The 12758-nt window shown below is 44.5% G+C and overlaps 2 protein-coding genes across 4 annotated transcripts in view; one reads left to right on the forward strand and one right to left on the reverse strand.

The window, feature by feature from the left end:
- LOC130555522 (uncharacterized) overlaps window positions 1-12758 on the forward strand; it is a 131273-nt gene that overhangs the window by 1580 nt on the left and 116935 nt on the right. The window lies entirely within an intron of this gene.
- LOC130556687 (zinc finger MYM-type protein 1-like) lies at window positions 9425-11204 on the reverse strand. Its single transcript, XM_057337960.1, has 2 exons — window positions 9586-11204; window positions 9425-9507 (listed from the first exon to the last, which is right to left on the reverse strand). Exon 1 carries the CDS (start codon window positions 10705-10707, stop codon window positions 9919-9921), a length of 789 nt encoding a protein of 262 aa, XP_057193943.1. The 5' UTR covers window positions 10708-11204; the 3' UTR covers window positions 9425-9507; window positions 9586-9918.

Consider the following 12758-nt stretch of genomic DNA (forward strand, 5'->3'; position numbering starts at 1 on the left):
TAATAATTTGTATTGTTGTACTGTGGCAGCCAGCAATCATGCGCAATGGAAATGCTCTCCCTATAGGCTAATTATAAGTTTGTAAACATTCAGGATGCGTGCGCATCTTGGTTGCAGAAAAACCCGGAAGAGATAGCCTTTATAACGACTAGAGAATTACATGGATACAGTATACAAAATAATTAGACTTAGAAAGATTATAGAAAACCTTACCTGAAATAAAATAAACAGATCCAGATGATTTCATCAGTCCAGCCTGTTCGTTTAATGATTTGCTTAGCTTGTGACTAATGTTTGTTTAGCTTAATGACTTGTTTATATTCAATGACGGTATTCCATAGGAAATAATACCATGTTTTTTGCCATTCCTATTCTGACATTCAACAACACAAAAACACGTTTTTGAAGGATTTGTCTTCTCCATTTCACTCATTGCTGCTTTGTTTCCACTGTTTTTCTGCAACCAGTATGCGCGCGCAGCTGGCAGTGACATAACCGTGACGTCGACTCCAAATTGGTCTATAGGCGCTGCTCACATCACGTGACGCATCATATTGCCTTAGGGCTATATCACAAAATACATTTTTATTCTTTACATTGGATTAAACAGTAGTAAGAACACTGTTAACAACTAATAAGAGCTGGTTTTTTTTAATATTATACACTTAAATCAGTGGTTCTCAACCGGGGGGGGCAGAGGTACTGAAGGTGGAGTGCGACGGTTCCCCGAAACCTTTGGAACTCGATCGCGAATGCACGGAGGAACGCGATTGTAAATTGACGGAGGGTGTAACAATATGTGTGTCCTAAGACTGTTACTAGGAACTTGTATTATGAAAAATACGGGAAAACCTGGAGGTGGTTATTGAAATAAAGGGCATGGAGTATGGTGTGAACTCACCGTCTGTTCTTGCATATTTCAAATCAAATCAAATCAAATTTTATTTATAAAGCACTTTTATAAAACAGCAATTGTTTTCCAAAGTGCTGTACAAGCATGGAGAAAATAAAAACAGATAACACATAACGTACAGACATAAGCATCAAACAGTACAAAAAGACAGTTCTTATACTGATTTAAAAGCCAAGGTATAAAAGTAAGTTTTGAGACTGGATTTAAAAACAGTAAGTGATTGGGCCTGCCTCATATAAAGAGGTAAAGTGTTCCAAAGTTTTGGAGCTGTGACAGCAAAGGCCCGGTCACCCCTGCTTTTTAGTCTTGTTCGAGGTACAACCAAAAGTAATTGGTCAGCAGATCTAAGTGCTCTCACTGGGTTGTGTAGGATAATTAAATCAGAGAGATACTTTGGAGCAAGTCCGTTTAACGACTTATAAACTAAAACCAATAACTTAAAATCAATTCTAAAACCAACAGGAAGCCAATGGAGAGATGCCAATACTGGAGAAATATGTTCATGCTTGCGCGTCGTAGTTAACAAGCGAGCGGCAGCATTTTGCACCATCTGCAAACGTTTGAGGTCAGCCTGATTTATACCTGCATACAGGCTATTACAGTAGTCAAGACGAGTCGAAATAAAAACATGAATGAGTCTTTCAAAATCATTAAAAGATAAAAAAGACTTAACTTAGGATATTTCCAGATATAAAGCATTGAAACAGAGGGCATTGTTACTTCTGAAGCTGAAGTGCAATTTTAGGCCGCACACAAAAGCTTAATATCTACAAAGTAGGCAAACGTCCACTCAGGAAGCAGCAGCAATTACCTCTACATCATCTTAAGAAACAGGTAGATCTATATGTAAGTTTGTCTTTCAGACTGTAATTTTAGAATAAGAGCAAGTCTCTCTCTCTCCCGATGAGTTGTGAGTGCGCGTGAAGGGAGTGGCGTGATAATAAAGTGCCTTTTCATATATTTCTGAACTTGGACGGCTGTTTAAAGCTGTTGACAGTTATTAAAGATGTAAAGCGCTATTTTCGACAGGCAAGTGACACCACACCGCGTCTGTATTATAAACTGCAAATAAACTCTCGCTCGTGTTCAAATCAATGAAACGCACCATTCATATTTTACACATCATCTTATCTGTCCTCAATGTACAGTATGGGGGGGGGGTGAGCGCCAGTTCTTTGAATGGGTTTACAGGTAGACGCGACCATGAAAAGGTTGAAAACCACTGACTTAAATTAATGTCTTCCAAAAAGAAACGTGAAGTTAATAGAGATAAAGTTAATAAAGCATTGCTGGTGCCAGGCCGTAAACCATAAAAATAAATGCCTGAACGATCGGATGTGATGTAAAAATGTAGAAGAGCGGTGGAGCGGCACTTGTGGCCCGGTATAAATCTCAAGTTTAAGTAACAAACGGAACTATATGCAACGTAGTAACCCAATTCGCAATCGCACTGTCACGAATTTCAGAGGGGAAGAACCCAAGCGCAGGCAGCAGCAGCGGTGAAGGGGTTAACAGATATATTTATTATAAAATAAAAACCCACGGTGGGGAAAAAGACAAAAAGAACTGAGGTTCACTTTAAAACAAAAACTTCCACGATGGGGAAAAAACAAAGAAACAGGAATAAGTAAAACAAACTATCAAATGACTAAGACTAAATGATACACACGGCACAAGACAAGGGAATCCAACAGGGCAAGGTAATCCAAAAAACAAGGTAACAGGCAAACGACAAGGTAACACAACATGCAGCCAAAAGGCACATAAGTACAGGGTACAGGTACACAGTACAACGCAAGAGCACAGGACAATGAAACATGAGGACTATTTAAAGGGAAGACAAACGAAGGATAATTAACGAGGGCAGGTGGGGAACATGAGACACGGCAGGGAAGCAATACAGGAAACGAGAGGGGAGGGGCCAATGACAAGACACGAGAAAACACATGGAGTGTCAAAAGATAAACACCCCATGGCTTTCTCACACTAAACCAAAGGCTTTGTCATGACTCTGCCACAAGACCAAGAAAACCATGACAAGATAAGACAGAGTCGTGACACGCACATTAACCGTGTCCGTGCAGAAATCTGTGTCTCCGCGCGTTTGCGTTTCCTTTCTGCAGCGCCCAGCCGCGCACTGCCTATTTGCGGGGTGTAGACATGACGTTGGAGCTGATTCTCGTCTGGTGTGCACTGTTGTTTTAAAGAGTACATAACTAGGGATTTTTAAGGTCCTACTTTGGTTTATGGAGTGTCCAACAACAAGTTTATGTACATAGAAGGTTATTCTTACCTTACTTCTTGACTGACTCTAAAATGATTCGTTCCGTGATTCATCTGTCTAATCCCCTCCTTTCCGCTAGGCTAGTCTGATGTGATTGGTCAGATGGTCTAGTCTGCTGTGATTGGTCTACTGTGAATGAGGCTCACGAGCTACGGCTATCCTGATTTTGCCAAGTGGTTGATGTCCTTGAGACAACATATTGTTGACCCTGGGACAACATTTAAATCAACCAATCAGATTTCAGAAATAAGTTTACAGTTTATTTTAAATTTAATCTTACAACCAGGATTAGGTGCTTCTAGACCATTGTGTTTCACTTATCATTTCCCTCTGATTTTAGGGGTAAGTTATGGTTAGGGTTGGGGTTTGGTGTGGGTTTAGGTTTTATTTATAAAAATGTTGTCCTTAGGTCAACAAAATATGTTGCCCTCAGGACATCAACCACTTGGCAAAATCAGGTCGAGCCACGAGCTACAGTGTTTGGGGGAGAAGAGTGAAGTTCCTTTTCAGTCGGTCTCTCGACGTTGTGTCGAGCCGACAGATGGGGTTCGCTCTTGAGAACCTATCAACTTCTGACTAGTTTAGAAAAGGCCAATGAAATTGGTGAATGAAACTTGCATGCCGGACTCCGCCCCCGGATATCCGGGTTTAAAAGGGAGACGGCGTGCTGCATTCATTCACCTTTTGTTCTTCTGAGCCTTCACACTGATTGACTTCGAGAGTTCAAACTCTACACTGAATTACTACTGGAATCTTATGACGTGGTGCAGCGGACTGTCCCTTCCTGCAGCGACTTCCCCTGGGCGTCTCGGCAGTGCCAGAAGTGTTCGAGTTTTTTCTCTAAAAGAGCAAATTTCTCCAGCGTGGCATGTCCCGCTGTTCTCATAGGCGCAACACACTCATCGAGGAGGGGGACGGACACGATGTCTAATTCCAGTACGCTGGGGCAGACTTTGTGGATACGTCCTGCCTGCACTGCGGGCGGTTGATGATTCAGATGTTGCGTCACAGGTGGTTGTGTTCCCACGGGACTCAGCCACCACCTCGTCTCCCCCCCCCCATCCGTGACGGCAGGACTATGGCCCTGCCGTCCGCTACGACAAGCAGCGAGGATGATATGAGGATTACTGTGAGCGTCAATCCACCAGCCACTGGCTCACGGACCGTTCACACCTCGTCTCGCTCGTCTGACCGTTCCCCAGGAGACGGTCCCACCGTCTTGTTCCTCAACCACGTATTCGGAAACGGTGTGTGATAATGATGAGATGTCCTTGCAGCATCGGGGGGTGATGTACTGCCATCCGACTCCTGCGATTCCTTGGAGCTCCCTCCCTCGGGGAGTCGAGCCCAGGAAGAAGCGGACGTCGGAATGTCAGCCATGCTTTCCCGGGCCGCCTTGAGCGTTGGGTTGCAGTGCCCGCACCACATACATGGTGCCTCGGGCTTGAATGCGGCTCCAAGCCGCGTCCGCCCCAGTGGCGTGTTTACCGGAAGTGCATGAGGAACTTAGTAAGACCTGGAACGCCCCCTTTTCGGCGCATCCACGCCAAACAAGTTCTGTCACCCTCTCTTCCCTCGAGGGTGAGGAAGCTAGAGGATATGTCAATGTCCCCCAGGTGGAGTGTGCCGCCGCGGTGCACACCTGGAGGGCTCGACCTAGACTCCCGTCCAAAGCATGTAGGGTCTCGGCATCTCTGGTGTCGAGAGCTTACATTGCTGCGGGCCAAGCTGCCTCCTCTCTCTACACTATGGCTCGTGCCAGGCCAAGGCATTGAGAGAGCTCCACGAGGGTAAGACCGACCCAGCGCTTATGCAGGAACTCAGAGCCGCCACCAACCTCGCTCTGCGGGCGACCAAGGTGACTGTGCAGGCCCTGGGTCGGGCGATGTCCACACTTGTGGTCCATGAGAGACACCTCTGGCCGATCCTTGCACAGATGAGTAACGCCGAGAAGGTCCGTGTAGAGAGGTTCAATAAAAAGGAAGGAAGGAGACAGGGTCGGCGTGGCTGAGAGGATATTTTAATGTTCAAAAAAATACAAAGTAAAAGGAAATAATATTTAAATATGCGTCCGGGCAGAATCTCTCGCTCTCTCGTGCGTTCACGTTCTCTCGGTCTCTCGCTCGCTCGTTCCTCTCCCAGCTCAGCCAAACTCTCCTCTCCCCTCGTGCTGGTTTTTATCCTCTTCTCGCCAATCACTGAAACAAGAGACAGGTGTTCATGATCAGCCTTTGACCTACTTATTTCCCACCGGTTTCCTGCCCCTCTCTCCTCAGACTTCGCTAAACCACGCCCTTCTCGCCACATACCCCCACCGCCCGACTCAGGCCGGGGCCCCATCCGGCCTGCAGCCTCCTCCCCCCCCTCCTGGAGATAAATTCGGCTACCACCATCTGGGTCCCCGGTCTGTGGACCACCTGAAACTTAAAGGGTTGTAAGGCCAGATACCAACGGGTGATCCGCGCTTTGGTATCTTTCATATGGTGGAGCCATTGGAGGGGCGCGTGGTCCGAACAGAGCGAAAACTCCCTGCCCAGGAGATAATAGCGGAGGGTGAGGACGGCCCATCTGATTGCCAAGCATTCCTTCTCAATGGTGCTGTACATAGTCTCTCTCCTCGAGAGCTTCCGACTAATGTACAGCACCGGCCGTTCCTCACCCTCTACCTCCTGGAACAGGACTGCTCCCAGCCCTCTGTCCGACGCGTCCGTCTGTAAGAGAAAGGGGAGATCGAAATTAGGAGCGTGCAATAGCGGGCCGCCACAAAGAGCAGCCTTTATTTGGGTGAAAGCCTGCTGGGACGGCTCCGACCACTGGACGGAATTTGGCGCCTCCTTTTTAGTGAGGTCAGTCAGCGGGCTGGTGAGGGTCGAATAGTCAGGCACGAACCTCCTGTAATATCCCGCCAGACCCAGGAACTGCCTCACCTCCTTTTTGGTCTTGGGCCTCGGGGAGGCTGCAATCGCTGCCGTCTTGTCAATTTGGGGACGCACCTGCCCGTGACCCAAGTGGAAGCCCAGATACCTGACCTCCACTCGCCCAATTGCACACTTCTTCGGGTTCGCCGTGAGTCCCGCTCCTCTCAGCGACCTCAAGACCGCATTTAAATGCTGCATATGCCGCTGCCAATCATTACTATAGATGATGATGTCATCCAAGTAAGCAGCGGCATATGCCGCATGTGGACGCAGTAGGCGGTCCATGAGATGGTGAAAGGTAGCTGGGGCTCCGAATAAGCTGAAAGGAAGTGTGACAAATTGGTGTAAACCAAACAGCGTAGTGAAAGCTGTTTTTTCTTTGGATAAAGGAGATAAGGGGATCTGCCAATACCCTTTTGTCAAATCCAATGTCGAAAAAAAACGAGCCGAACCTAGCCGATCAAGCAATTCGTCAATCCGCGGCATTGGATATGCGTCGAATTTCGACACAGCGTTCACCTTGCGGTAGTCCATGCAGAACCGGACCGAGCCGTCAGTTTTAGGGACTAAAACTATCGGGCTAGCCCAATCACTACTGGACTCCTCTATTACTCCCATCTTTAACATGGCGCTTAATTCTTCCTGAACCACTTTTTTTGTGTTCAGGCAATCGATATGGCCGGCTACGTATTACGACTCCTGGTGTGGTCTCAATATGGTGCTCAATGAGTGAAGTCCGGCCATGCAGAGGCGAGAACACATCGGCAAAACGAGCCTGCAACTTGGCAACGTCAGTGATCTGGGACGGTGAGAGGTGATCCCCGCCCGGAGCCAGCATGATAGATCGGTTCTTTCCCCCCACCTCTGGCCCGAGATCATCCTCTCTCCCCACCACCATCGCCAGCATCACTGCGTCCGCCTCACTCCATTTTTTAAGGAGGTTGAGGTGGTATAATTGATGTGTATCGTTTCTGTCTGGTCTTACCACCTCATAATTGAGATCCCCCACTCGCCGTGTAACCACAAAGGGTTCTTGCCACTTGGCGAGTAATTTTGAGCTAGATGTGGGTAGTAATATGAGGACTTTCTCTCCCAGTGTAAATTGACGTAGTCTAGTGCCCCTATTATATTGCCGGCTTTGTCTGTCCTGGGCCTGTAACAAATTCTCCATACAGAGCCGCCCCAGCGTGTGGAGTTTTGTTCTCAGGTCCATGACATACTGAATTTCGTTTTTACTAGCGGTAGGGGGCTTCCCACCTTTTCTTCAAAAGCTCTGGGACCCCTACCTCTCCACTGCATGGTTACAATTTCGCGCTAGCGCTCACGTCTGACTCGCCCAGGCCAGTCAGCGTCGCTCCGCTAGAGATTGTGACGCGGCACAGCGCTGTGGCGTTTTCCATAGGAACCCCATCTGTCTGCTCGACACAACGTCGAGAGACTGACAGAAAGGGATCGTCTTGGTTACGGATGTAACCTCAGTTCCCTGATGGAGGGAACGAGACGTTGTGTCCTTCTTGGCGCCGCAGCGGTCGAGGGATGCTCAGGCTCATCAGACCAAAAGGTGAATGAATGCAGCACGCCGTCTCCCTTTTATATCCGGGGGCGGAGTCCGGCATGCAAATTGAATTCGCCAATTTCATTGGCCTTTTCTAAACTAGTCAGAAGTTGATAGGTTCTCAAGAGCGAACCCCATCTGTCGGCTCGACACAACGTCGAGAGACCGACGGAAAGGGAACTGAGGTTACATCCGTAACCAAGACGTTTTCGCGGGCAGTCCTAGCAAAACGTAGGCAGAGACTATATGTAGTGACGTAAATCCGCGGCGGTTCGCGAATCGGACTAGGGACACGTTTGCATAATTCAGAGTTGACTCCCTTTTTTCCAAGCCAATAACTTTGTTATTCATTCACCTTCGGATTACAACTCGACAGACAGCTTACTTTCAAACACGGCAATATTACACACTGCATGAAATGTCATTTTCATGATCTCATGTTATGTACTCTTTAACATTTCAAGTCTTATGAGCTGTTTGTGAAGAAACTGTCAGTAATGCAGGTCTATAAATAGCCATTAATCAGGTGACGTATCATTATTACAGTCAATGTTAATACATGCAAATAAATGTACTATGAATCAGTGAATTTGAATTGAATGTGGGTTTATTATCAGTAATGAAGTAATCAAGGTAATCATTCAAAAAAAACACAACACACTATAGTTACCTAATCATTGGCCATTAACACTATTTGAAAATAAATTTTGCTCTCCTTTCTTTCTGACTTGCAAATTTCTCAATGACCTTCTGGGTAAAGTCAATGATCTCAGTCACCATTCTCTTCTCCATTGACAGCATGGCCAATGCATTTAGACTCTCCTGGGTCATGCTATTTCTCAGAAAAGTCTTAACTCTTTTCAAAGTTGAGAAACACCTCTCAGCCTCTGCTGTGGTCATGGGTGTGGTGATGAGGATCTTTAGGAGAGTGACAGTCTCTGAAAAGACTTCTTCAAGATTGTTCTCCTTAAACAGCTGAAGTAGGTCCACAGCACCACAACAGGTTCTGAACTCTTCCTTGCAGTAGATGAGACTAAGCTCTGTCTAGCTTACTCCCATTGAGCACTGGATAGGCCTTCAAAGTCCTACTCAGTGCATCTTCAGGAAACGCCACTGTGTACTGTTCAAACCTGTCTGCTTGCAGCAGGGTGGCACTAACGAGGTGGCTTGTGAAGCAGAACCGTTCCATGGTGTGATGGAGTAAAGTGTCACAGACCTACAGAGTGAAGGACAAAAACAAAAATGATGTAGTGATGACAAAATGTCAATTTCAACTGCAACATGATCAGTTGTAAGTCATAGAGAGACGGAGACCAGTTTCAGTGTTTGAATCCCTGATTTATCCAAACTTCATACATATGGACTAGACAAACATGCCAAGTTTCATGAACTTCTGATGCTTAGGGCGCTAATAGCATTTTTTTATTATCAGCCATTTTCATATCAATCAGATAAAGAGGGCACACCACTAGAGGAATCCTAAGAATAACAAATCTATTTAGATTAGTTTCATAAAGTTTAATAAAGCCCAATATCAAAGGATCTACTCTTTGCTTCAATATTTAAGCAAAAAATGTATAAACTCAAAGACATGAGAACACATTTAGTACCCAAAGAGGGTAAATAAAACCATGCCGTTTAACTTGTTGTTAATATTTACTTTCTTTTTGATAGCTTCCTTTGATAGCTTTTCTATGAAAAACTGCAGAGTAACAAGGACTACAATAAACTTACCTCTGTTGCAATCCGTTCATGGACATCTGGACTAAGCAACCGCCGCCTCTTTGGTTGAGAAGCTCCTTCACTGCTTTGGTTAACCAGAGAATGGAGAGAATTTCTGCAAAGGATTAAGAAAATGTATGACTAATAACAATAATAATGATAACAAATTCAAAAGAAGGAATACAGCTGCTACCTGATCTTCTGTATGTCCTGCTGGAACTGCTGGATGCTCCCCTTAATGTGGACTGAATCTATGTCCTTCTTCTGGAGTTTGGCATAGAGGATGTCCACGTGTGGGATGATGTTGTGGAAAAGTTGCAGAAAAAAAATAAAATCCTGATCCTCCAGCAGCATGGCAAAGCCTCCTGCCTCTCTGGTGGTAACAGGGTCAAAGTCACCTGAGTCTCAAATAGTTTCAAAACAGCGAATGAGGCCCTCTCTGTGCTCAAACACTGTATTGATGGCACGGCTGTGGAAGTTCCATCTAACACTACTTGATGTTGGTAGTCTATGGGCAACTACTTTATCAAGAACATCTGTGCGCTTGGGTGATCTTGAAAAAAGCTGGCAAATCCTCCAAGGTTAGAAAAAAAATTCTAACTTTGGGTATGTGAGAAGTGGCCTTTTGCATTATTAGATTGAGCTGATGAGCATAGCAGTGGATGTAATGGGCATTTGGATACACATCTTGAATCTTCCTTTGAACACCTGCAGTGGCACCTCTCATCACGCTGGCTCCATCATACGCTTGGGAGATGAGTTTACTCTTCTGATCCTCTGGAAGGATGACAGTAAGATGCTCTTTTAGTGCTGTAGCGATGGAATCAGCTGTAGTTGAATGCAGATGAATAAAAGCAAAAAACCTCTCCTGTACGTTGCTTTTGCCATCAATGTAGCGCAGCACAAGCACAAGTTGGCACTGTGTGGCAATATCAGTGGTCTCGTCGGCCTGGATTGATTCTTGGATTATGTGTTCCCTCATAACAGACAACATACAGTCCAACAGCTCGTTCTGCATGGTTTTCGAAGTTCCCTTAAACACAGAGGCATTCTCGAGGTGCTCTTTCAAAACTCCATCAAGAGAAGCAACAAAGTCGACCAAGCCACGGAATATCCCGGGGTTATCTGAGCTCTCGCTCTCATTGTGGCCACGCAAAGCCAGCTCAAATGCGCCACAACATTTGACACAGTCTATTATTCTAGACAGGATGTGTTGATTTTTTGTGACCTCTTCATTGTGCCTTCTAATGCCAATACTGTAGCCTTCATCAAGCTGTTCAGCAATGCTAAGCTTCCCAAAAAACTGGAGCCTCATAGCGTTGTCAAGATGGCTGCAGCTACTTTCATGTCGCTTGCACTTATCAGAGATGTTTTAAATCGCAAACCCCTGTTGTTGTCCACAACGTTTCGGTGCCAAGACTTTGAAACAGCAAACAGGGGAAACAATAAAAGGCATGACTTACATCGCATCCAGCTAGCCAACTCCGTTTTCCATAAGAAGTGCCGGAAAAGCACCGAGTGTAAGATCGACCGCGATCACTTGACTGCTGCTGAATTTGCAAGTTGGGTCGATCTGGTCCAAGCTCCTTGATCCGGTTTTTTTCTTAATCCGAACGCCTTTGGAACGGGTATTCTTGTAAAGATAAAACCGAATTTTCTTTCATCTCGAGATAATTTCGCTTGCTTCCACGTTAATCAGTACCTGTCAGTCAAATGACAATCTGCTGAGCGGTAATGAGAGGCGTTAAGAACGGTCCAATCACATGAGGCCAAAAATATAAAAACAATATTGATTCGCTTACAACAAAAGTGGGAGGGTTTGGAACGCAGAGTGCTGCGCCTCAAGGACGATTTGAAACAAGCCAATTAGAGCTCAGCCTCAAATCACATGCTTTTCAAAAATGTTAGTGCCTACATACACACTCGTTTGTCCGGCGCCCCGCACACACGTATGAACAAAATACAATTTTTATTTTTTTATTTTTTAATAAATGATAATATGACTAACGGTGGAATAGTACGACTAAATTATTTTATTACGTTATTAATTTGCAATATATATTAAACTTATTGTAGGCATATTAAAGTAGCTTTCTTCTCTGGCTAACTTTAAGGGGGCGGCGCCCCAGCGCCCCCTATTGACCGGCCACCACATGTGGCTTTATTTCACTGCTAGCATCTAGCATGATTTTGATCGGAATTGTATTTTTCATAGCAGAGAGCTCTTTCGATTTATATTTTACACTTTGTCAATTAATATGATTATACGCTTTGTATATGCACCCATATCAAAATCCCCCACAGAGCCCCATAACCCCTGTGTGTAATGCGTCTTTCTCACTACACCACTGAAGCTGCTGACAAGTGATGTCGTTTTACACTCTAAATCAGGGGTCGGCAAGTAAGTTTGGCATCGAACATAGTAAAAGGATAATTTAAGAAATTCATTGATAAAAAATGCAACTAGAATAGCATACTTTTAAAAATATAGTTATTATATAACTATATATTATATATAATTACTTAATAGTCAACATAGCCTATTTAACGAAACGTAACGTATTTGACGTAATACAATATTATGTCGTGTCGTGTGATGTTAACATTTAAGCTAGCTAGATGGTGAGAGAAAATGGCACTATCCTTACTTAAACTGAGACATTTATTCAAGAAGTTTATTATAAACTGAAAACAATTAGGCTTACTAGACACATTTTATGTCAGAGCGGGATCTGAGCGGGATTTGGTTTACCGGTGAGCATGAGCGTAATGTGAGCGGAGTGTTTGCTTGGTCCGTGAGGAACTGAGCGAAGCGCACAGTCATTGAGCGAAATATTAAGTGTAGGCTGAAAAAGAGCAGTTATGTTTCAGTCCGACATTCTGTGACATTACAGCCAATATTAAAGAGTGCCTAAAATAACTGTATAATAACTGATAAAGTATATTTGATTTTCGTTACTTTATTTCCGTGAACATATAGCTGCCATAGTGCAACATTCAAAATAAACGCACAAAAGATGAAATGCACTAAGAACACCTTTGTTATTACTGGGGTAATAAAAGAAACAGGCTCTAAAGAAAAAGAAAAATAGACCAAAACAAGGGGAAATGCGGTGTTAAAACATCAAACCTCAATCGTTTTTTAGAATGAAGCATTTTAGAATTTAGTTTAAGAAACTTGTACAAAGTAGCTGCGTCTTCAAAGGCTGCATTCATCCTCCGGAGATCACATTTGTCAGCCTCGGCCGCATATGACATCGAGGTTTATTCTGGTTTTATTTCAGAAAAGTTACATTGGGTAAGTGACACAATGTCCTCTTAAGATAAATAAATATAAATGTTATAATGTTTTTTTAACTGAAATGA

This window comes from Triplophysa rosa, linkage group LG1, assembly GCF_024868665.1.
Source record: "Triplophysa rosa linkage group LG1, Trosa_1v2, whole genome shotgun sequence".
Taxonomy (NCBI): Eukaryota; Metazoa; Chordata; class Actinopteri; order Cypriniformes; family Nemacheilidae; genus Triplophysa; species Triplophysa rosa.